Genomic DNA, 25,207 nt, shown 5'->3' on the forward strand with positions numbered 1-25,207 from the left:
TAGGTGGCACAGTGGATAAAGCACTGGCCCTGGATTCAGGATGGACCTGAGTTCAAATCTGGATTCAGACACTTGACACTTACTGTGTGACCTTGGGCAAGTCACTTAACCCCCATTCCCCCCCCCAAAAAAAAAGAAGTGTAATGAAGTAAAATATCAGAGTTATTGTAATTTGCATTTTTCTCATTTGTGATTTGGAAGCATTTTTTCATGGGGTTGTTTGACAATTTGAATTTATTTTGAGAACTGTTCAGATCCTTTGACCAATACTGGGAACACCGCTCCTGTCTCAGTTTCCTCATCTGGAAAGTGAAGCAATTGGACTTAAGGGACCTTTAAAGTCCCTTCGGAATCAAATCCACTACCCTATGAGCCTTTGTGCTTATTTTTCTGCCCTAGATCCCATCCCCTTCCATTGCCTACCAAAATCACAGAATTGGAAGGAACCCCAGGGATAGGTAGCTTGTTGTTGTTCAGTCATTTCAGTGGTTTCCAACTCTTTGTGACCCCATCTGGAATCTCGTTTTTGTTTGTTTTTTGCAGGGCATTGAGGGTTAAGTGACTTGCCCAGGTCACACAGCTATTAAGTATCAAGTGTCTGAGGCCAGATTTGAACTCAGGTCCTCCTGAATCCAGTTCCAGTGCTCTATGCACTGTGCCACCTAGCTGCCCCCTAAATTTTTTCTTATTGCTTTTTTTTTTTTTGGTGAGGCAATTGGGATTAAGTGGACTGGCCCAGGGTCACACAGCTAGTAAGTGTCAAGGGTCTGAGGCTGATTGAACTCAGGTCCTCCTGAATCCAGGGCCAGTGTTCTATCCACTGAGCCACCTAGCTGTCCCCATTTGGGATTCTCTTGGCAGAAGAGACCAGAGTGGTTTGCCATTTTCCTTCTCCAGCTCATTTTACAGATGAGAAAACTGAGGCTATACAGGGTGAAGTGAGCTTGCCCAGAGTCACACAGCTAGGAAGTATTGAGGTCAGATTTAAACTCAGGAAAATGAGTCTTCCTGACTTGAGGGCCAGCACTCTATCCACTGTGCCACCTAGCTGCCCCCATAAGAAGCTTAATTGATCCCAAACCTGAAGAAGAGTTCGTTAACTAGAGGGAGGAGACAAGCATTCTATAAAGCATCCACTATATGCCAAGCTCTTTACAAATATGACTTCATTTGATCCTCACAACAATCCTGGGAGGTAGGTGCTATTATCATCGACATTTTACATTTGATGAAACTGAGGCAAACAGAGGTTGAGTGAATTACCCAGGTCAACAGCTATTAATCATCTGAAGCTGGATTTGAATTCAAGGTCTTCCTGACTCCAAGCCCAATGCTTTATTCACTGGGCCACCTAGCTCCTTCTAGGAGGCAGCACAAAATAGTGAATAAAGTACTGGCCTTGGAATCAGGAGACCCAAGGTTCAAATCCCACCTCTATGATCCTGGGCAGGTCTCAGTTTGCACATCTATAAATAGGAATTATGATAACGCCCATCACATTGGAGTTTTTCTGAAGATCAAATGAGATGATATGTAAAGTGCTTCGATTTAGTAATGCTTAGATAACTGCTGAAATTCATTTTGAATGTTTTAGTTTGAGGCTGCTCTTGTGAATGCCAGTGAATTGAGATCATTTGCTAGTAAATGAACACATTCAAACACACAATCTATATCTAATTAAGTGATGGGTGAGACCTGCCTTTCTCTTAAAATTAGGAACCCTGTACCATTGAAGTTTTTCTCTAATCTTTTCAGTGAATGACTCTGATAAAGTCTGACTGTTATTCAAGATATATAGGGAATTGCCTGCTACACTCTTATAAGAATAAGAGTCATTCCCCACTAGATAAGGGTTTACAGTTTTCAAAAGAAATGCAAGCTATAAGCACATTCAATATATACATTAATATATGTGTATATATATATATATATACTAATTATATATAATATATATATATATAGAGAGAGAGAGAGAGAGAGAGAGAGAGAGAGAGAGAGAGAGAGAGAGAGAGAGAGAGAGAGAGAGAGAGGAAAGACTGGCTCCAAATCAGTAATAATAAGAGAAATGCAGATTGAATGATTTGACCTCACACTCATCAGATAACCCCAGAAGCCAAAAGCCAAAAGTGAAAAATGCCCGATGCTGGAGGGGCTGTGGAAAGACTAGTACATTAATGTATTCTTTTTTTTTTTTTTTTTGGTGAGGCAATTGGGGTTAAGTGACTTGCCCAGGGTCACACAGCTAGTAAGTGTTAAGTGTCTGAGGCCGGATTTGAACTCAGGTACTCCTGAATCTGGTGCTCTATCCACTGCACCACCTAGCTGCCCCCATTAATGTATCCTTGGTGTCATTATATTATAAATTGGCTGAGCTGTTAGAACTGTGACTTTGACATAAAGCTCCCACTCCTGGGAACATACCCCCAAGGAGGTCAAAAACAGAGGGAAAGGGCAGCTAGGTGGCACAGTGGATAAAGCACTGGCCCTGGATTCAGGAGGACCTGAGTTCAAATCCGGCCTCAGACACTTAACACTTACTAGCTGTATGACCCTGGGCAAGTCACTTAACCCCAATTGCCTCACTAAAAAAAAAATAAATAAAAGAAAGAACCAATATGCTTATCCATTTTGCTTGACTGTGCTTTTGTTACAGGGTGTGTTTTCTTGGGAAAAATCAACAAAACATTTAAAAAAGAAAAAAATCACTGTGGTTAGCATTTCAATTTTGAACTGCCCTGAATGTGGACATTGGAGCTTGAGCTAAGTGTAGGAGGGGAGCTGAACTAGATGGAAGGTTGGATATTTACCCATTAATAGAATCAGAGGTTGGGGGGTCTGGGGAAGAGTGGGAGGTAATTAACTTGTGATTACACTCAGGCTGGGTAGCTAGTGGCACCATAGTGCATAGAGCACTGGGCCTGGAGTCAGGAAGACCTGAATTCAAATCTGGCCTCAGACACTTACTAGCTGTGTGACCCTGAGCAAGTCACTTCACCCTGTTTGCCTCAGTTTCCCTGTCTGTCAAAAGAGCTGGGGAGGGAAATGGCAAACCTCTCCAGCATCTCTCCCAAGAAAATCCCAAATGGGGTCATAAAGAATTGGACAAGACTAAACAACAACACTGATTCTGCTTTGACTGAGGCTCCTTTTCCAGTTTTTTCTACTAAGCAGACAGTAGGCTGATTGCTCCTCCATGGCATGTAGAACCAAGGAAGAAATCAGAACACATGAGGATGAAAGGGCTACCCCAGAATACCATCATCCACTGGGACATCCAAGAAAGGAAATGTTATGGCCTGTCCTCTGGGACCTCCCAGACATCATGTCCTGCCATGAAGAGGATTCAACTAAGAAAACTTCACTAACTACAGAGAGCAAAAGGAGCCAAGGATGTGGCTTAAGTTGGCCGTTGCCCCCCGCCCCGGGCAAAGATGACCTCTGTCTCAGGGGTAAGGTCCAGGCTTTAAAAGCCCAAGGGTGGCTTATCTTACTGTGGCCCTAACTACAGCCCAGGAGTCCTGCTGGTCATGCTGAATATTCAATGCAAAACTTGAGAGTTTGTTTAGTTCCTGTGCCCACATTTCGAGCCTTGGTAGAGTGTAGACAGAGCCCTAGGGAACTGGAGTGTGGTCATTTGGGAAGATATAGCTTCAGGACTGGGGAGAAGACTGGAAAACTTCCTACTTCTGGGACCTTGGGCAAGTTTGTTAACTTCCCTGTGCCTCAGTGCCTTAGTACTTCCGTCTGTAAAATGGGAGGGCGGGCGGCAGGGGTTTGGACTAAATGACCTTTTGTGATCCTGCTCAGCCCTCATCTTTCGATACTGCCTCTTTTTTGCTCCCTTCCAGAGGACAGAAGAGGGGGGCAGAGGAAGAAGGGGAAAGGGAAGAAGAAAGAGGAAAATGAAGAAAGAGGAGGAAGAAAAAAGAGGGAGGAGAGGAGAAAAGCAGCAACAGAGAGGAGAGGGAAGGAGAAATTATCATTACCATCATCATCACATCTGGCATTAAATAGGATTTTAAGTACTTTCACCAACAATTCTTTTTTTTTTTTTAAGTGAGGCAATTGAGGTTAAGTGACTTGCCCAGGGTCACACAGCTAGTAAGTGTCAAGTGTCTGAGGCTGGATTTGAACTCAGGTACTCCTGAATCCAGGGCCGGTGCTTTACCACTGTGCCGTCTAGCTGCCCCTATTATATTCATTTTTACAGATGAGGAAACTGAGGCAAACAGAGATTGTGATTTGCCCAGGGTCACTCATCTAGTAATTGAGGCTAGATTTGAACTGAGGTCTATCTGACTCCAGATCCATTGCTCCATCCAATGCGCCACCTAGCACAAAAAGGGGAAGGAAGAGGGAAGATGGAGCATGGAGAAAGGAGAGAAGGATGAAAGGGAGAAGAGGAAGGCTTTACCTCCTACATGAGGTCTTTCTTTTCCTTACACACACAGCTGCTAGTGCTTCCCCTGTGCTGCCCCCAAAAAATTCCTACTTCTACCTCTACAACATATACCAATATACATGTATACGGTGTCTCTCTCACAGAATACATGTCCTTTGAGGGCTAGAACCATTTCATTTTTTCCTTTGACTCTCCAGGGGCCCAGCACATTGCCTGACATATTGGAGGCTATTGTTACTGTTTGTCCTTCATTCTTTTTTTTTAAGGCAATGAGGTTTAAGTGACTTGCCCAGGGACACACAGATAGTAAGTGTCAAGTGTCTGAGGCTGGATTTTAACTCAAGTCCTCTTGGATCTAGGGCTGGTGCTCTATCCACTGCGCCACCTCGCTGCCCCCTTGTCCTTCATTCTTGAAGAGGACTGAGACATCAGGGTGATGTCAATGTCATAACTTGCACTGAATTGCATTTAAATGAGGGAGTGCTGTGAAAAGTCAGTAACCTCACTCTCTCTTCCAGAGCTATCTGGGGTCCAGTGGCAAGATATGTGTGTGTGTGTGTGTGTGTGTGTGTATGTATCAGGACAACTGAAGAGGGCCCTGGATGTTGAAGACAATTAGGGTTTAGTGACTTGTCCAGGGTCACACAGCAAGTAAGTGTCTGAGGTCAGATTTTAACTCAGGTACTCCCAATTTCAGGGCCAGTGCTCTATCCACTATGCCACCTAGCTCCCACTCATATTGGAGCCACTTAAATGGAGGGATTAACGAAAAAAATACATTTCCTAATGCTTAGCACTTATATGCAAAACACTGGGGTTACCAAAAGAAAAACAAGGCAGTGACTGCTTCCATGGAACACCCGTTCTAATAGGAGGAGACAACTCAGAGAGGAGGTTTCATCTCCTAGTTACATGGAAAGGCTCTGGTGTCCTTAGGGTGCAATGACAAAGCAGATGGTAATGCATTTTCTCTAATACCCTTTCCATAGGTAGAATCCTATTGATATCTGCTGTTGAACCATTGGACAGCTCCTAGGCCCTTGTTGGTGGGATCTTTCTATTCTAGGTCCTTAGGAGCTGTGGATGCTAAGGAAATGGGGGCTGCAGAGACAATGGACAGGTTGCGCCTCCCCAAGGGCAGCTTTCCTTGAATGTGACTGTGAGGCCAGGCTGGAGTTGGGACCCAAGGGTGGGGGGGAGGGAAAGGGACAGGATGGGGCTGCTTTAGCCAGGGTTCTTGGGCTCTGGGACTTTGGGATATCTCCACCAGCGACTGAAGGGAGGTGGTGGTCAAGGAGGCTTGACCTGTGTAGCGCATGCCCTCTCCTACTGTGCCTTGTTGCTTCAGCAAGACTGGCTTGCCTGCCTCATGGCAGTTGGTAAGCAGTTGATAGTGGTCAAGATGCTAAGTCCCTTCCCCAGGGATGCTCCCCTGGATGATGGGTTGTGGGGAACTTGTTGGTTGACTTAGATGGAAAATGGGTACGGAGAGGAAAGAGAGAAGGAAGAAGCGGACAGATGCGGGACGATAGAAGAAGTGAAGGAGCAGGGTAGGAGGAGGGGAGACTTGAAAAGGGAGGAGGGGGAAAAGAGGAGAGAGAGGAAGAACAGGATATGGAAGGAACAGGAGGAAGGAGGGAGGGTTAGAAAGGGGAGGAATCCAGAGGGAGTAGAGGGAGGAGGAAAGGGAGGAGGAAGACTGGAAAAGGGAGGAGGGTGTTAAAAGAGACTGAGGAAAGCAGCAGGAGGGAGGGGTAAAAAGGGAAAGAATCCATAGGGAGAAGGGGAGGAAGGAGTGAGGGGAGGCAGGAGGAAGAAGAGGCAGAAGGAGGGAGCAGGAGACAGGATGAAGGAGGAGTACATAGGGGAAGAATCCAGGGGAAGAAATGAAGAGAGATTGAGGGAGCAGGAGATGCGCTTTCCGATCTCGTGCTCTCATTGGCCAATGGTTCCCATGGAAACTGCATGGGCTCCCTTCCCAAGGGAAAAGTAGCGATGCACTGAGGCGCAAGCGCAGTGTAGAGCAGTCGCTCCTGCAATGTCTCGCTGTCCTCACTCCCTTTCCTCGGGAATTAAAGGTTAGAGCGCCCCCCTACACTTCATTGGCCTCCTGTCCTGTTTCTTCCACCACCAACAACCCCCACCCGCTTCATTAGGTTGCTCTCTGAGGGCTTTGCGCCTGCGCGGGAGTGCGGGGGTGGATGCGTGTCCTTAGCGCTAGGGCAGTGTAAGAAGCCAGGGGGGAGCCCTGCGCCTGCGCAAAAAGAGGAAGATGGACCCTCCCACCCCAGGGAGGTAGGGGAGGGAACGGAGGAAGGAGCTCCTGCGCCTGCGCAATAGGTCGGGTCTGTAGTGGCCCAAGACCCACCCCAGGCGGGGGTTCAAGAGAGAAGGGTGAACTTCTGCGCCTGCGCCTGCGAGAGGAGAAGGCGCTGGTGGAGCGCTACCTTGTGCGCCTGCGCTGAGGACCCAGCGAGGGCGGCGTGTGCGTGACCGCGAGGGGGCGACGGGGCGCTAGCCCGGCGGGGCGGGGCGGGGCCGGGCGGGGCGGGCAGGGGGAGGGGCCGGCGGGGTAACTGCGGCGGCGGCGGCGGCGGCGGAGCGGGCGGCCTGGGAGGGAGCTGCTGCTGCAGGAGCGCCCGGAGCCCTGGCCAGGGCGGGGGCCGGTGAGTCACCCCCCAGCGCCCCAAACTCTGGGGGGCACCCCACCACGGACCCCGCGCCCCTCGTGTCCCGAACTGCGGGTGCGCCCCCAGCCATGGGCCCCAGGTCCCGCACCCGTCCCTAGTGCCCCAGACGCTGCTGCTGTACCCCACCATGGCCCCCATGCCCCGCACCCCTAGTGTCCCAAACTCTGGGGTGCACCCCACCGCGGAGCCCATGCCCGCACCCCCTGCAGTGTGGATGCACCCGCCATGGAGTCCAGGCCTTCACACCCCCTGTACCCCACCATGGCCCCCATACCCTGTATACCTTAATGCCCCCAGACACCACCATAGAGCCCATGCCCCCCTAGTACCCCAAACTCTGGGGTGTGCCCCACCCAGCCCCCAAACCCTGTATTCCTACTGCCTAGGACTGGAGGACCCTGCTGCGCCCCCCACCCATAGCCTTCATCACCACCCAAACCCCGGGGGTACATCCCTATCTGTGGCTCCAGGGACCCCATGCACCCTGCCCAGGATGGGGGAGAAGACCCTGCTGCACTCCACCCAAGATCCACATGCCTCACAACCATAGTGCCCAGGACTAGAGGGGACCCCACTGTAGCCTGTACTCCCTAGTGCCCCGGACTGGAGGGATCCCACTATATCCCTACCCATGATCCTCAGGACTCCATACCCCACGTACCTCCCAAATTCTCTATACCCCTTAGTACTCAGGACTGGGGGGACTCCTCTGTACCCCCACTCATAGCCTCCAGGACTCCTCAAACCTTTATACCCCCTAGTGCCCCACACTCTGAGAAGACACCTTCTCCCATGGCCCCCAGGATCCCATGTACTCTGCAACCCTCAGTGCCCAGGATGGGGGGAGAGGACCCCAATGCATCCCTTCCTGTGGCCCCCCAGGACCCCACAAACCCTGTACCCCCCTTAGCACTAAAGACTCTAGGGGTAGACCCTCACCCATGGCTCCCAGGATTCCATACCCCTTGTACCCCTACATTTCCCTAGTGACCACAACCCCAGTATTCACCCCTAACCATAGTCCCTAGAACCCCTGGACACCCTTAGTTCCTAGAAGGGGGGGCCCTGCTGCACTCCCCTCTGCGGTCCCTAGGGAGCTGGGAGCTTGAGGGGGCACAGTAGAGTTTTGGGGATTACAAGGGTGCCCCCTCAAGCTCCCAATCCCCTTTACTCTCCAGCACTCTTCCCACCCTGAGACCTGACTAGAGCTTCCCTTAATACTCAACTCCCCTGATCCCCAGGCCCCCTGCTGGGGTGCCAGCTACAGCACCCCCCCCCCCGTACCCACATTCCCTTAGGAGCCATTCTCCTTCAATCCCAGGACTGCTGCGGTACCAGCTATACCCCACCTTAGTACCTGGTCCCCAAGATACCCTTTAGTTCCCCAGGACCCCCTTCTCAGGTAACCCACTACTTATCCCCCTTAGTTCCCATCTCCTTCCCCTTCCCAGGATTCCTTTTCTGGCATCCTCTACCTCCCGTAGTCCCCAGACCCCTCTCCCCCAGGATCCCTCCTTCATGTTCTTACTGCCCCCCTTATTCCACAGGCCCCTTCCCAATACTGCTATCTCCCCCCACCAGGTTCTCCACACTCCCCTCTTCTCCTGTGCCCTCCAGGGTCCCCCGGGCCCCCCCCCCCCCCCCGCCGGCCGGCCGGCCTCCCACTAGGCTCCCACAGCTCTCTCCTGCACCTCCCCTGGGTCTCAGTTTCCTGATCTTGCCATTCCAGTCTCCCCATGATGCCCCCCAGTCTTCCCCACAGGATCCCCTGTGTCTTCCAGCCTCCCCTCTGCCTTCCCAGCCAGTCTCATGTGACTCAGCCCCATCCCCCCAGGCCTCTTCCCAGTGCCCTCCCGGCCCTGGTCCTTCAGTCTTACTCATTCAATTCAACCATGATCACCCCAGTATTTAAGGCGCAAGATCAGCCCTTTCTTACGGTTCCCCTCCTGTTTCTCCTTGGGTTTTCCCCACCTCCCTCCAGGGCTTGACCAGTCTCTGCCAGAGACTCAACCCCACCCCCCCTCGACCTTCCAGCTCCATTCCCACCTTTGTCCCCAAGTTGTCCCAGTTTCCTCTGCGTGTCCCCACTGTGCCCCCTGATCTTCCCAAGGGTCTCCTGGGGTCCCCTCTGTGCCCTGATCACCCATGCGGGGGAAGGCCCCAGGCATCAGACCTAGTATCCATCCCCTCTATGCCAGGCCCTTTAAGGGCATCTCTGCCCTGGTCCGGAGCAGTGAGGTGCTTCCCCAGCAGCCTCTGCTCATGGCCCCACATGCTGGGGAGCAAGCCCCGAGGAGGGGAGACCGAGGAGGGCTGGACACAGGGTCTGGGCTGCCAGAGAGGTCACATGGGGAAGGGAAGGCGGCCAGATACAGAGGAGGCTGCATGGAGTGGGGAGGGTGGGCTAGTTCATCACCTGTGAATAGGTGCCTCTCCCTCCCATCTTCTGCAGGCTCCCCCCAGTGTCCTGGAGGAGGAAGAGGTGGGGGTGGAGTGGAGGGTAACAGTCAAATGAGAAAGAAGATATCAGCACATGGGCCGAGGAGGGGAATTGTGGGACACGGGGCTTGGGATCTGATTTCAAAGTCGGCTTCAAGGGTGGAGAGATGGTTGGACAAGGGAAGATATAGGGACCATGGTGGGGGGCAGGGGTGGAAATGGTCTGATATCTAGGATGAGGTGATGATCCACTGTCGGGGAACTGGAGGGAACTAGGCAGGGGAAGACAGAATGTGGTGGGGGGAGATCCACAGGGAGCTGGTGGGACACAGAAGGGAGATGACATCATTGGATGGGAAGGGGACACCCAGGGAGGAGGGCTGAGCTGGATGAGGGTGGTCTAGAGCGGAGTGGGGAATGAGATGGACACACTGGAAGATGTTGGGCTGATGAGAAGGGGGATATTGCAAGGGAGGGAAGGGGGCCCGTCAGACATCAGGCCATCCGATGAAGGGAACGGATCCTTCCATTGTGGGATGAAGAGAAGGGGCCCATTAGGTCATAGGGGCTGGAGGTGGCCTCTGCCCCTGGGTCACTCCCTCCTGTGTCTTTTTCCCTGGCAGCCCCCAATGCAGGAAGAGGCCCCAGACCGGGCGGGGGCCCCAGCAGCAGCAGCAGCATGGCAGGCGAGGTGGAGGAGATCACCCGCCTTCGAAAGCCACGCTTCTCCTATGAGGAGAACCAGATCCTGATCCAGGAGGTGCGGGCCAACTATTCCCAGCTCTACGGCACCCAGAGCCGCCGGGTCACGGTGGCTGAGCGCAGGCGGGTGTGGGAGGGCATCGCCGCCAAAATCAACGGTATCACCAGCTGGAAGCGCACGGGCCAGGAAGTGCAGAAGCGGTGGAATGACTTCAAGCGGAGGACCAAGGAGAAGCTAGCCAGGGTCCCCCACTCCACGCAGGGCAGCGGGGTCGGACCTGGAGCCTCAGAAGATGGCTTCTCTGCAGAAGAAGAGACCATCTTTGCCATCCTGGGGCCCGGGGTGATGGGGGGGCCCGAGCTCCATGCTGGCCCCTCGACCTCCTGCCACCCACCTCCCCCGACGGGCCCCTTCCCTCATCGCTACCTGCTGGGGGCAGAGCAGCGCCCGGCTGGTGAGTTAGAGCGGGCGGAAGGGCCGAGCTTCATCGCCCGCATCCTGGCTGATATCTGTCTGGAACGTTAAGCTTTATAATGGGGGGAGAGGTGGGCCCACGTGAATACCCTGGCTAGATGTAGGTGCAGAATCTCACTGGGCCCTCTGAGGCAGGTGAGATCACCACCATTTGACACATGAGGAACCTGAATGCACTGCATTGGAACTCAGGTTTTCTAAGAGTCGAAAGGAGCCATAGAACATGGGATGTCAGAGCTTGGAAGGACCTTGGGATGCAGTGTTCCAATGCAGGTCAGCTGCTTACTTGTCACTTAGATGAAGGGTGGCTAGGTGTCCTAGTGGATAGAGCACTGGGCCTGGAGTTAGGAGGACTTGAGTTCAAATCCAGCCTCAGACTCTTACTAGCTGAGTGACCTTGGTCAAGTCACTTCACCTATTTGCCTCGGTTTCCTCATGTGTCAAATGATCTGGAGAAGGAAATGGCAAACCACTCCAGGATCTTGGCCAAGAAAACCTCAAATGGGGTCACGGAGAGTGGGACACGACTGAACAACAACACCCTCACTTAGATGAGCCCTGTCCCCTCTCAATGGCTCCACATATCAGAGGGTGGGCCACTCTCTAAGGTACCTCCCCCTGCAGAAAGGCCTTAGCTCAGAGCTTATCTTAGAGGTTCCCTAGTCTCCCACAAGTGGGTAGGTTGGAACTCACAGGAGAGCACTGATTGTTGGGATCCCAGGACCCTGGCCCATCAGAGAGGCCTCCCTGTCATATAGCTGAGCCCAGAGAGGGGAGGGAGTTTGCCCACGGTACCACAGTGATTCAGGTGCTTCCCAGTCCTGATACTGGGCAATTCTTCCCCTCACGGGCACTTCCAAGACAAGCCTAAGGGGGCAGCTAGCTGGCACAGTGGATAAAGCACGGGCCCTGGAGTCAGGGGTACCTGAGTTCAAATCCGGCCTCAGACACTTGACACTTACTAGCTGTGTGACCCTGGGCAAGTCACTTAACCCCCATTGCCCCGTAAAAAAAAAAAAATAGGCCTAGGCTTTGGGGTCTGAGGGCTCTGAGCGAGGCAGGAACACCCAATGGCTTTGGCTAAATTAGGTGTCCTTTGCCTTGGACTGGGGTGCCGCACCTCCAGTGGCCTGCTGGGAAGGAGGAGGGGAGTGGGCCCTGGTGATGGGCCAGAGGGGGCTTCAGAAGCCACACCTGGCCAGCTCATTTTAGGAAGGCACTTGCCCCAGGTCGTGCCACAATTCCTCAGCTCACTCGAGGCCTGACGAGAGGTTGTGGGAAAGCAGCGCAGTTCCTGGCACTGTCCATGGTTCACACAACTTTCTTTCTGCAGAAACCTCTGTCCGGAGTAAGGCTTGCAGCAGCCCGGAGCCATCGGCCCGACCTCCCTGCTACCCCTTGGACGGCATTCTCCTTCGTCCCAAAGAACGGGACTCCCCAGCCCCGACTCCTGCCCCCGCCCCAGACCAGGCAGCTCTGCAGATTGTCCGGCTCCCTCGGCTAGCACCGTCGCCACCCCCTCGTCCCCAGTGTCCCGGCCCCTCTCCTTCCAGCCTCCTGCCACCCACCCTAGACCCATCACTGGACTTCCTCCGCGCCCAGCGGGAGACGGCTGAGGCCATCCGTGAATTGGAAGGCACTTTGCGGCAGGGACTGGCCAAGCTGAGTGATGTCCTCAGCGCCCTCCTGCCCCTCTTGGCTGGCCCCGAGCCACCCGTGCCGCTGCCTGCTGCCGGGCTGGCCCCGGCCCACCCCAAGGTGGAGACCTCCCCCGAGCCGGCGGCGTTAGCCGTTGAGGAGGGAGCGGAAGCAGCCATAGTGGGGACCCCCCCAGGGGAGGAGGAGGGCACCCGGCCTCCTCTTCCCAGAGATTCACCTCCCGTGAAGAGGAGAAAAGGTTTCCCAACACGAAAACGGAGGGGAAGGTGGAAGAATATGTGATCTCCGCTGGGGATGAATCCCCAGCCCTTATCCTGCTGCCTGCACCCGGTCTCCCGACACCCCCTGCCCTGCTTGGCCCACTTCAGGGGGGAGGGGATGACTCAACACTGCTTGTAACCGATTCCAGTGGGCTCCAGCCCCTTCAGCTGCTCCATCCCGTCGCTCTCCGGTCCCACCACTCTCTCTGGGGCTGTGCCACCCACAATCCCTGTCTAGTGCCTGATCTTCTTTAGCGTTAGTCACAGGTTTCATAGAATTTGGAGACCGAGTGGACTCTGTAGTCCCTCTAGCCCCGCCCCCTCATTTTAGAGAGGAGGCAGATGAAGCCCAGAGAGATGGAGAACCTTGCCCAAGGGCCCCCCTAGAGTCCAAGTGGCTGCTCAGGCTCCATAGGCAGAGTTCTTTCCCACAATTCCATGCTGCCTCCCCTAGACAGACACAAGCTTCCCCAAGTATCACAGCCTTAGAAGAATCCCTGTCTTTGACACAAAGCCGTCAGTTTAACCTAATTTATTATTGTTCTGTGGGAGGTGGGGTTGGAGGGTGTGTGACCCCCTCATCCACCAGTTGGTACTCCCACCCGCTCCTCCCAGTTTGTGGGGGCCCAGAAGCTAGGTGCTGGCTTCCACCACCACTGTGCCTGGACGGCAGCCGAAGCCCAGGTTCAGAAGCCCACGGGCAAGACATGGGGACAGCAAGACCTCCTAGCACACCAGAGGGGCTGAGGCCCCCAGGGCCTCCGGGCCTCAGGCCTTCCTGCTACCACTCGTGCCCGCCTGCCTCCCCCCCCACGAGAACAAGATATCAATAAACTATTTTTTAATACAGAGCCTGTGCCTGTGGCCTCAGAGGACCTGCAATAACACGACCAGACCAGTGATGCCCTAATGTTTCCAAAGGGCCTTCTGGTCCCTTATGAGGAGCCACGCGTAGCCCTCTTCCCCACACAAGCTTTTATAGGCCGGGGAACGGAAGCGTAGATCGGGGTTGGTCATAGGCTAGAAGCAGCAGTGGCACTATTCGAACCCAGGTCTCCCTGATTGGCATCAGTCACATCCCGGGTTTATGGGACAGCCTAGTTCGAACACTGGTATTTAGGGATCTGGGATGATTCTTGCCCGAGGTTACTCGGCACTTGGGATCGCTGTCTTGTCCAACTGCCTCATTTTCTAAATTAAGAAATGGGCTCAGAGGGGCAGCTAGGTGGCGCAGTGGATAGAGCACCGGCCCTGGAGTCAGGAGTACCTGAGTTCAAATCCGACCTCAGACACTTAACACTTACTAGCTGTGTGACCCTGGGCAAGTCACTTAACCCCAGTTGCCTAAAAAAGAAAAAAGAAATGGGCTCAGAGAGCACGGGGCTGGTGTTTCTCCCTGCGCTCGGAAGGAGGAAAGGGGTGTCGGCTATCGAGTCCTACATGCCGTCTAGTAGTTCACCCGCATTTTACGGAGGAAACTGGGGCCAGTTTAGGAGGCTCGTCCGAGGGGGAAGGGCACGAGCATTTGTTAAGCGCCTACTATATGCCAAGCGCTTGGCATTTACTTGCTCGTTTGATCCAAGGGCACAACGGGGTAAAGAGCCAGCATTTAGATCCAGGTCCTAAACTCCACGCTTTCACGGGAGAGGGAGGCAGGCTTCCAGCTCTCCGGCCTTCTTCGTCTCCTGGGGACGGGCGGGAGGAGAGAGAGGGGCCCTCGCTTTCCTGGTCTGGGGCTAAGAGATTAATCAGCACTCAAGGGGGCAAAGCAGAACTGGAGAGAACAGAATTATGGGTAGGAGGGGAATGGGGGGGGGGGGACAGGAAATCCATCACCTTCCCCTCAAACCACGGAGCATTCTGGGAGTTGTAGTGAGGCTGGCGGGGAAGCCGCGTAGCTGAGAAAATTAACCCGTTAGGGCCTAAGAGGAACTGGAAAGAGTTCCCCAAACCAGGATCCCATAATCTGGAAGGGGAGAGGCTGTCTCAGAGGGACTTGGCACGGACCTGGTCCTCCCCCAGTCCGTGGTCCCACAGGATGATAGAAAGTCAGGACTGGAAAGAACATTGAAGCATCTGGTTTCAAATCTCCCTCTGCGTGACCTTCGGCAGGCACATAACCTCCTTGGGCCTCAGTTTACCCATCTGTAAAATAAGGGAGTTAAGCGTAGATGACCTCCAAGGTCCCTTCCAGCTTTTTGCTCCTAAGGCCAGCCTCCCGCCCACTCACCCCCTTCGCTGTACAGAGGGGGACACGAAGGCTGATGGGGAGGTCACCAGCTCCCGGGATGCAGCCCAGCCCTCGTCCCGAGTGTCCAGCCTCCCGTCTAGCCATCTTTCCAAGACACCACGCCCTTCTGAGTGCCTCCAGGGTCAGGAGGGAGACCTTGGGGCGATTCACGTCCCTTCTCTCTGGCTTTCCCTTCTGGAAAACGAAGGGGCCTGGCTTCCACGAAGGCCAAGGGGTTTCCAGCTCTAAATCCTAGCACCCCTGACCCCCCCACACTCCCCTGCAGGCTCTCCCGGCATGAAGCGGCCCATTCACTAGGGGAATATCCCTACACAGTTCGTTCTCAGGATCTGCGCCCTCCGTTCTACCATTCCTGACCTATCTGGGGCCACGTGCCGGCTGCTCAGACGGGCCTCTACCCTGTCCCGGCCCCCAGGAAACAGCCCAGGGACCGGGTGACCAGGCCAGGGCGGCAGAGAGCGAGGGCTGCGCCGTGCTTGGCTGAGCCTCTCTGCTCTGCACTCCCTCCGCCCGTCCCCGGCTGGGCCGGGGAAAGGGACTACATCCCCCAGAAGGCTTTGCCCGGCTGCGTTATGTAAGTTTCCCTGCGAAGCGGCTGCTGGGGCAGAGGAAGGCGGGCGGCCGCGGCAGCGGAGAGAGCGGACTGCGACGGCCACGGCGGGCTGCAGCGGCGGGTAGGGGCGGCGCCGCAGCGAGGCCCGGCCCGGGCACTGGAACCACCGCGCGCAGGAGCCACGCCAGCGCGGCCCGGAGCCGCCGAGCCTGCCTCCGGAGCGGCGCGGAGCGTTGCGGGGCGGGGCGGGCCCTCCGGACGGACGTAGCGCCCGGGAGCGCCCCCTCCTTGGAGCTGCGCAGCTCTGCGCGAGGGAGGAAGGCGGGACAGCGGGACGGACGGACGGAGGAGGGAGGGAGGGACTGGCCGAGGGAGGGACGGACACAGCAGACGGGCGGCAGCCCTCGGCATCGAGGTGCAGCGGCGGCGGCAGCGGCGGCCACGACCCCGAGCCAACCAGTCGGGCCGTTGGCCTGAGCCCCGGGCGCCATGGCGTCCGTGCAAGCTTCTCGTCGCCAGTGGTGCTACCTGTGCGACCTGCCCAAGATGCCCTGGGCCATGGTGTGGGACTTCAGCGAGGCCGTGTGCAGGGGATGCGTGAACTTCGAGGGCGCCGACCGCATTGAGCTGCTCATCGAAGCGGCCCGGCAGCTCAAGCGGAGCCACTCGCTGCCTGAGGGCCGCTCCCCAGGGCCCCCTGCCCTCAAGCCCCCCTCCACCACCGGCAAGGAGACTGTAGGTGCCCAATCCCAAGACCGCTACGACCGGGCATCGTCGTCGTCCTCCTCCTCGTCATCGTCGTCCATCGCCACTGCTGCAGCCTCCTCCGGGCAGACCTCCCGCATGCCCCTGGCACCGGCCACCCTGGACTTTGGGTTAGGGGCCCGTCTGGCCAACGGAGAAACAGATGGGGCCCGGAGGGCTCTGCTGGGGGCCATGCCTGGCCTGGTCTCTCCTGGGCTGCTAGCAGCTGCCGTGTCTGGGCTGGGCAGCCGGGGGATGGCACTGGGGGCCCGCCCAGGCTTCGGGCCCGATTTCGAGAAGGAGAAGGCAGTGGCCGGGGTTGGTGCTGGGGGGGTTGTGGGCAGCCAGCCTCCGAGGGCAGCAGACTGCCTGGCAGAGCTGAATGAGGCCATGCGTGGCCGAGCGGAGGAGTGGCATGGGCGACCCAAGGCAGTTCGGGACCAGCTGCTGGCGCTTTCGGCCTGTGCCCCTTTCAATGTCAGATTCAAGAAGGACCATGGGTTGGTGGGGCGAGTGTTTGCCTTTGATGCAACTGCCCGCCCCCCAGGCTATGAGTTTGAGCTAAAGCTCTTTACAGAATACCCCTGTGGCTCTGGGAACGTCTATGCTGGCGTCCTAGCCGTGGCCAGACAGATGTTCCATGATGCCCTGCGGGAGCCGGGCAAAGCCCTGGCCTCTTCGGGCTTTAAGTACCTGGAGTATGAAAAGCGGCATGGTTCTGGTGAGTGGCGGCAGTTGGCCGAGCTGCTCACCGACGGTGTCCGCACTTTCCGGGAGCCTGCTCCTGCCGAGGCCCTGCCCCTGCAGTCCCCCGATGGCGCCTCTGCCCGCCCTGCACGGACCCCCGGCCCGGTCCCCCGGAGGCGCAAAGCCTCACCTGAGCCAGAGGGAGAGGCAGCTGGGAAGCTGACCAGTGAGGAGCAGCAGCAGCAGCAGCAACAGCAGCAGCAGCAGCAGCAGCGCCACTGGGGAGCAGCCCCCTATGCGGGTGAGCCAACAGTAGCAGCAGCTGGGGCTCCCTCGCCCATTGCAGCCCTGAAAACAGTGGCTGAGGGGCTAGGTCAGTCTCCCAAGGAGGGAGGTGGGGGGGGCCCCGGGAGGGCTGGAGGAGCCAGTCCAGCGGGTTCATCCCCCGCAGCTCCTCAGAGGCTGGTGGCCCGCAATGGAGAGGCTGAGGGGGAGGCCGGGAGCGGTGGGGTGGCAGGGGCAGGCGGAGGGACCAGTGGGGCTGGGGCTCCCCTGTGCTGCACTCTGTGCCGGGAGAGGCTGGAGGACACCCACTTTGTCCAGTGCCCGTCAGTGCCAGGCCACAAATTCTGCTTCCCCTGTTCGAGGGAGTTTATCAAGACCATGGGCCCTGCTGGTGAGGTCTACTGCCCCAGTGGGGACAAGTGTCCACTAGTGGGGTCCAGCGTGCCCTGGGCCTTCATGCAGGGGGAGATTGCCACCATCCTGGCAGGAGACATCAAGGTGAAGAAGGAGAGGGATCCCTAGGCTTGGCTCTCCCTCCTTCCCACATCCCTTCCTAGGCCCTGGGTTCCTGAGCCTGTAGCCTGCAGCTAAATTATTCCCTCTGAGCGGCCCCTGCCCCCACACCTTGCCCTTACCCACAGCTTTCCTAGAGCTGATTCTGAGGGAGACAGCCTTGAGGACACCCCCAGAGCTCTTAGTCAAGCCCTGCCAAGCTCCTGGTCCCCGGCCCCCAGGCTGAGCTTCCCCAGCACAGGCGCCCCAGCTTTGGGGGGCAGATGGGGCCAGAATACCCCCAAAGCCCAGGGGGGAAACCCTGCTATCTGGCTTGTGAGGACAAAACTCGGGAACTGCTGCCCCCTGATTTCCGATGATGGGAGATGGAGCCAAGGACATCACAGAGCCCGCAACACCTAGGCCCGCTCTCCTGCTCTCTTCTTCGTGCTGAACTTCTTTGCAGTGGGCGACTGCTGTTTGAGGGGACGAGAAGGGCTCAAGTACTGTCCCCAAGCTCAGAGCTGAGGGCCCTGGCCCCTGGATTTCATGGGACCCCAAAGCTCAGAGCTGAACTCAGATGTCTGGGACCCTCACTTTAGACAAAAAAAAAAAACCTAACAAATCTGGAACCATTGCCTCCAATTCCAAGGGGAGAGATGGATTTAAAGAAGTCCCCAAACCCCAGGGCCAGGACCATGGACATACTGGGGGTCCTTGCCCTTCTTTAGCGCTTCCTGGGAACAGTCACCTCTGCTTCGAGGGGGAGACTGCTTCGAGCACACTTCCAAAGCCTAGTGTCAGGGACCCTGGACTCTTGGGTCCCAACTTCAAACAGAGCTTCCCTAGAGCAGTTGATCTCCAAGTGTGACAGGTCCAGGGGTGAATCCCAAGGCCTGTTGGGCACCTTGCTCTTGGAGGCTTTCTGGAACACCCAACCCCCCCCCAACTCCCTCCCACCTCCGTTGGGAGTGTGTGTGTATGTGATGGTTTTAAGGACAGCATTGAAGGCCTCACTCACTGGCTCCTGGTCTTTCTTAAGAGCTTCCCTGAGGGGCAGGGTCTTACCTCCCCATAGGCACCTGGGTGCCCACGCTTCCTCAAGTCTTTCCCCAAATCTGGGGGGTTGGGGTTGATACCAGAGCACTGGTCTTAGCTGGTGGGTCCCCACCCCCCACCCCTGCCCAAGCCCAGTCCCCCATCCTAGGAACAGTCAGCTCACCATCTATGGGGAAAGGTATGGATGGAGCCATAGACTTCCTTTGCTGGGGCCCTCAATACTTGGGGGAGGGGGGAGGGGGAAGAGGGGTAGTTTTGAGGCCTGTGACTCCCCCCACCCCCATAGGGGGGTGTAGTAGTCCCCTCCCCCACTTTAGTGCTTGGCTTTTCTGCTGCTTGTAATGGGGGGGAGGGGGAAAGGGCCCCAATCTGCCCTTTCAGAAAGAACACATCTGGATTAAGATACTCCTTTGGGGGGGGCAGGGGATCCTCCTTCAATAAAGCGAAGTTTTGGGTGTTTTTCCCAGTGGTGCCGAGTCCTCTTTGCGTCTGCTCTTTTATTGTCTTTCTTGGTCCTGCTCCAGAAGGTTTCATTAAGGGGCAGATCCATCTTATCCCTCAGGCCCAGGACATCCAGATGACCCCGCCCCCCCCATGGGGTGTTGGGGTCACACCCTGGCTCACTAGGCCATCCCCTCTTGGGGATCTGTGAAGTCCCAAGGTGCCTCCCAGCCTTAGTATTTTCCATCAAGCACCCTAAAAAAGAGGTTGGCCAAGCCAGGGATCTGCTGGCTGCCTCGTCTGCTAGACCGAGAAAGGCCCTTGTAGCACTGAAGACCAGAGCTTGAAATCCCAACTGTGCCCCTGGCTCCCTGGTGGGTATGAACTTCCGGTTCCTGTTTTGTTCTGTGCAGAGGGTTTCCCAACCTAGGGCATGCTTACCTCCGGAGAGAACAAGAAGTATGTCAGGGGCTTACGGGGAATATTTGGCTTAATAGCTGTGTCATCCTATACTGATCAATTACTCAAGTTCTTAGATACATAAGCAAGAAAAGCTCAAATTTACATCCTTCTATATTTAATAAGGCAGCTGGGTGACTCAGCAGATGGAGCACTGGACTTGGAGTCAGAAAGACCCGAGTTCAAATCTAGCTTCATATGCTTACTAGCCATGCGACCCTGGGCAAGTCACTTAACTTCTGTTTGCCTTGATCCACTGCAGAAAGAAATGGCAAACCACTTCAGAATCCTTGCCAAGAAAACCCAGGAACAGTATGGTCCTCTGGGTCAAGAAGGGACACAACTGAACAACTAAACAACAAAATATTTAATGAGGGATATGGGAAGGCTTGCTGGGAACCAAGGGATACGGAGCAGGGGAATATCCTGACACTCCTGGTAGCTCATAAGGCACTAAGAGTAAGTGAGGCGGGGGACGGCTAGGTGGCGCAGTAGATAAAGCACTGGCCCTGGATTCAGGAGTACCTGAGTTCAAATCCAGCCTCAGACACTTGACACTTACTAGCTGTGTGACCCTGGGCAAGTCACTTAACCCCCATTGCCCCGCAAAAAAAAAAAAAAAAAAGAGTAAGTGAGGCAACTAGTACAGCAATGGGTGAAGCACTAGGCCTGGGGTGGGCAAGTCTTGAGTTCAAATGTGAAGTAGCTATGTCACTCTGGGTAAGTCACTTCACCACTATTTGCCTCAGTTTCCCTATCTGTAAACTGGGGGCAATAATAATAGGCCCTGCTCCCCAGGGTGCCTGTGAGGACCAAATGAAGCATGCAGTGCACTTAGTGGGGTGCTTGGCACACCGTAAGCACTACATCTAGGTGTCAAGTCTTGGCTTTCTCTCCTGGCCCCCGACCCTTTCTCCATCCCATCCTGCCCTGGCTTTGCAGCAGCTGACCCCACCCCTAACTCGCTGCCTGACATTAGGCAAAGCCTTCCTCTTCCTCCTGGACCATCATCATCCACAACTCACCTGGGTGTAGGTGTGCCACCACCCAGGGCTCCACCCCTCTCAGCTGTCTGGTCGGCTCCCATGAGCAGCTGGTTCCCAACTCTCCATCCCAAGCCTTCATCTCCTAAGCCCTGCTGGGCCTGCATCTCACAATGTCTCATGAATGTCCAAAACAATACTCGGCACCGTGGTACAAGTCAGGAAGACCCGAATTCAAATCCAACCAGAGACATTTCCTGGCTGAATGACCCTGGGCAAGTCATTTAACCTTTGGGCCTCAGTTTCTTCAACTGTAAAGTGAGGGTGATAACGATAATAGCACCCATCTCCCAGGGCGGTTGTGAGGTTCAAATGAGATATTTTTCAAACACTGTAGGGACTTAGGGAGGATTTGGGCCTCAAGCCATAGTTCCAAGACCCTTGCTCAACCAATTCCTAAATGCCCTGAATCTGTTGAGGTCTCCAGCATTTTCCCAGCAACCCAAAGAACCATTTGCTCTCTCAATTTGATTATGCCATCCCCGGCCAAGGGTCAGCTCTCAGTCATTCCTTCTCCATTATCTGTCTCACATCTTTACTCACACCCTTCTAGGCCCCCATCCGTAGCCAACCCAGTCATTGCACTGGGGTTCTCTCCTCTTCTGCCGACCAGGCCTCCTTCTGGACACCCAGCTGATATACCTAAAGCAGAAGGCTGGACAGGAAGGACTTTCAAGAAGTTTCAATGGCTCTCAGTTGCTCTCAGCTTTAAATACAAACTCACATGGGGGCAGCTAGGTGGTGCAGTGGATAAAGCACCAGCCCTGGATTGAGGAGGACCTGAGTTCAAATCCAGGCTCAGACACTTGAGACTAGCTGTGTGACCCCGGGCAAGTCGCTTAACCCTCATTGCCCTGCTAAATAAATGAATAAATACAGATTCATCTGATTGCAGGATATTGCCCTTGTTCCTCTATTACATGCTAGCTTAATTGCTCTTTTCTTCAAAGGATATCCCATCATCTCCAGCCTCCCTGCCTTTGCATAAGCTACCCCATATGCCCCTACTGCCAGGCCTGGGATGCTTTCACTCTCCTATCTCCTGGAACCCCTAGCTTCCCTGAAGGCTCTGATCAAATGCACTCCTTCAAAAGGCCTTTCCAGATTCCCACTCGTGTCACTGTGTATTTATTTTATCTGTAAATTCCTTAAGATCAGGACCTGCTCACTCAGCACCTGGCATATATGGTGATTGATTGGACCTCAGTTTCACCCCATAAAATGAAAGGGTTAGACCAAATGACCCATTGTCCCAAGCCTGATTTCTGTGGTCCTGTGGTCACTTCCCAAATCTTGTTCCGTTGGGCCCGTCTCTAGAATCCGCGTCCCCTCCCCATAGTTCATCCTGAGACCGCCAGGTGTCGCTCGAGAGCCACGCGCACCCCCGAAAGAGGCACCGCTGGACTCCAGCCTCCAGGGAAGCCGGGTGTCCTCTCCTATAGTCCCCAACGATCACTGGCTGCAGCTCCCTGGGGATGGGGATGAGGGCGTCTTTCCTCCTGAACTCCGTGGAGATGGGAACCCCGAAAGGGGCACCGTGTGCCTCCAGGGAAGCCGGGTGTCCTCCCCAAGGGACACCGGCCCCAACTCTCTAGGGTCGTGTCTCTTCCTCCTGAACTCGGTGGAGATGGGAAGCCCTTCAGACACCCAGACCCCTAACCTCTGGGAATATCTTTTCATTGCTCAGCCACTGCCTACTCTGTGGACCCTCACGTCCCGTTTGCTAACACCACTGAGGGACAAACGCAGACTTTGCGTCCCCCAACCTAGAGATTCAAGCTTCCTGCCCCTGAGCCCGTGTCCTGGATGGAAGACTGAGACACCGGCTTCCCCTCTACCTAGCCAACCTGAGCCCTGCGTTAAAAGAACACATCTAGCCTCTGAGAGCACCCCTGCCCGGCAACACGTCAAGCAAGGGTTAATCTGGGAAGGATTCCTGGAAAGGGGGAAGGGAGAGGACTGTAGGCAAAAGAGGCCTCAAAGGTAGCCTCGTTCATTTCATGGATGGGGAAACTGAGGCCAGGGCGGACCAGAACTAGCTCGAGGATGAGAAGCTGCAGGCTACTGTATTAGGAACTTGGGCTCTTGGCCCCTTGAGCGGGAGGAGATAAAAAAGAAAGGGGTACTTCCCGAAGTGGGGGAGGGGGCACCCAGGGGTGGGCCGGGCCAGGCTCCCAGCCGTGGCTTCTTATCTTGGCGGCCTTGTCCCGCACCTGCCCCAAGGAACTAATAATTAACCAGGACTTCCTGCTTATGACGTCACAGAGGCGGACAGGCCGAGGGGTGGGGGGGGAGAGGTGGGGCGGGGCCACAGTCTGCTGGTGGACAAGGGGTTAAAGATGGGACACCCCCCCCCGCCAGGAGTCTCACGAACCCAATGGGAAGAAGATGGAGGGTTTAGCCCAGCAAGAAAAAGAACACATAGAGAAAACAAGAGGAGAATCGAATTACAGGCGGGAAGGGACTCGGTGTACCCCACCCCCCAGCCCCACCCCAAAGTCCCGTTCTCCATTCCTCCGGGAAGTTCGATCTCACTTCCCTGAGGCCCCTCCTAGGAATCCTGCCTCCTAGCTGCCTACAACTAGACGTGGTCCCCCTCCCACGTACCTTGGAATCCAAGCCCCACGTAGGGACCACAGACGCTCTACTCCCGAGACCCAGGTCCCCCAGTCACCCTGCACTTAGGTCCCCCACTCCATTCCGTCTACAGGCATCAGTTCTCAGCAGCCCAGGTATCCAGTCTGCTCTGGCAAGGAACCCAGGCATCCAATCCCCACAAACCCAGATGTCTCATTCCTCTGGTTCCCAGAGGCTCACTCCCCCAAAACTGTTCCCAGGCCTCCAACCCCCCCCACTCCCAAGGTGTCTAGGCCCTCTGCTTGGGGACACCCAAGCGTTTGGGGATCTGGCACCGCAGCCCAGGTGCCAGGGCAGGGCTGGGAAACCCGCCCCCTGGACAAACAGGCACAGGCGATAAGGCTAAGGGAAGGTGGGGAACAGTCTGGGGGGGGGGATGGGACTGAAAGGGAGATTTGGGTTTCTAAACCTTCTCGGTTTTGAGAAGGGTGGTGAGGCCTGGGGAGAAGGGGGAGGGGACAGGCATATCCTGCTCCTTTAGGAACAGCTGTCATCCTTGGGGGGGGGGTGTCACACTATCCCTTCCCCCTCTAGAGAACACACCTGATGCATGTTCAGATAGAGCCCCCAGCCTTGTTACCCATTAACCAACCCTGGGCAGGGGGAGGCTAGGAGAGACAGGAAGAGTCAGACCCAGAAATCCCAAGGAACCCAGGGACTGAAAGAGATAGAGTAAAAAAGTCTGAAACACACACACACACACACACACAGAGATACAGACATACACACCACACACTTAGACACACATGTATACTACACACACACTACATCCGCACCACATGCACAGCACACACCCAGACACATGAACATCCACACACCACACACTCTCACACACACACTAAGCACACTCAGACACACCACACAGATACCACACACTCACACAGACACCACACACACACACAATGCCTTCTACCTCCTTTGGGGTACACTAGACTGAGAGAGCCTTCCCAGTCCCTCAGACAAGGACCCCCCCCCACCCTGCCCCACCAGCCTGCCCAAGTAGGTGTAAGTGAATGTTTGTGGACTGAATAGAACACCCGAATGAGTCAGTGAGGCAGATGCAGAGGTAGCTGATGCTGAGATCCGGAGAGGACACACACTAGGGACACGGGTGGGGGGGGGGGGGGAAGGAGGCTGGCGGGCTGAAAAGGAAGCAAGTGCACACCTGAGCCACAGAGACACAGACACAGAAGGGGAGAAATGGCAAAAACACAGGGAGATGGCTCAGAGAGAGGTGCCAGAGCGCTGAGGGCCCCAGGCCAGGCAGAGGATTCTCGGGTCCCTGCCTGGCCCCTGCCTCCCTCAGAAAGAAAAAAGAAAAAATTCCATCAGGACTGGAAAGCTCCACACCCCCGCCCCCTGGCAGCCCCCACCCAGTCCGTGCTGTTGGTGGGTCGCTGGCGTCTGTGCCTGGGCCTGTTCCGGGGGCCTCTGGCCGCCTGGGCCTTACACCGCGGGGCTCACACCTCTGGCCGGCAGGCAGGCGGGGGGACAGGAAGCTGGCAGCCCCACAGGACCGTCTCTGTGCCGGGAGGGAAGAAGGGAGGGCCGCAGAGAGAGGGAGGGAGAGGCCGGGCAGGACGGGCCAGAGGAGGAGAGGAGGACACAAAGGCCCCAGTGTTTGGCCGGGCTGCTGCCGCCGGCCACAGATATATATACCCGGCCCAGAACTTGCGGGAGGGGTGTGGAGGGGAGGGGAGTCTCGGGGAGGCGAGGCGGGCTGGGGACCCCATCCCTGGGGGAGGGAGAATCTGGCCAAGGAAGAGAACCGAAGACCCAGAGACAGAGTCCGAGTCCCAAACAGCCAAGGAGAGGGGGAGGGGGCCCCGATGAAGGGTGTGGGGAGGGCCTTCCCCATCCCAGTCTGGTAGTCCCCAAATCCTTCCGCGAGAGCCAGCTAAGGGGGTCGGGGGAAAGGAGACATGGGGT

The 25,207-nt window shown here is 55.8% G+C and overlaps 2 protein-coding genes across 2 annotated transcripts; both read left to right on the plus strand.

The window, feature by feature from the left end:
- The first annotated feature begins 5,873 nt into the window (after nt 1-5,873).
- LOC122748228 (Myb related transcription factor, partner of profilin) lies at nt 5,874-13,561 on the plus strand. The gene is made up of 5 exons (XM_043993901.1): nt 5,874-5,952; nt 6,776-6,852; nt 6,921-7,068; nt 10,155-10,688; nt 12,042-13,561. The coding sequence occupies exons 1-5, from the start codon at nt 5,874-5,876 to the stop codon at nt 12,647-12,649; spliced, it is 1,446 nt and encodes a 481-aa protein (XP_043849836.1). The 3' UTR covers nt 12,650-13,561.
- Nucleotides 13,562-15,487: 1,926 nt separating this feature from the next.
- On the plus strand, nt 15,488-19,160 carry IRF2BP1 (interferon regulatory factor 2 binding protein 1). The gene has a single exon (XM_043995948.1). It carries the CDS (start codon nt 15,921-15,923, stop codon nt 17,667-17,669), a length of 1,749 nt encoding a protein of 582 aa, XP_043851883.1. The 5' UTR covers nt 15,488-15,920; the 3' UTR covers nt 17,670-19,160.
- Nucleotides 19,161-25,207: the final 6,047 nt, after the last annotated feature.

This window comes from Dromiciops gliroides, chromosome 3 (assembly GCF_019393635.1).
Source record: "Dromiciops gliroides isolate mDroGli1 chromosome 3, mDroGli1.pri, whole genome shotgun sequence".
Lineage (NCBI taxonomy): Eukaryota > Metazoa > Chordata > Mammalia > Microbiotheria > Microbiotheriidae > Dromiciops > Dromiciops gliroides.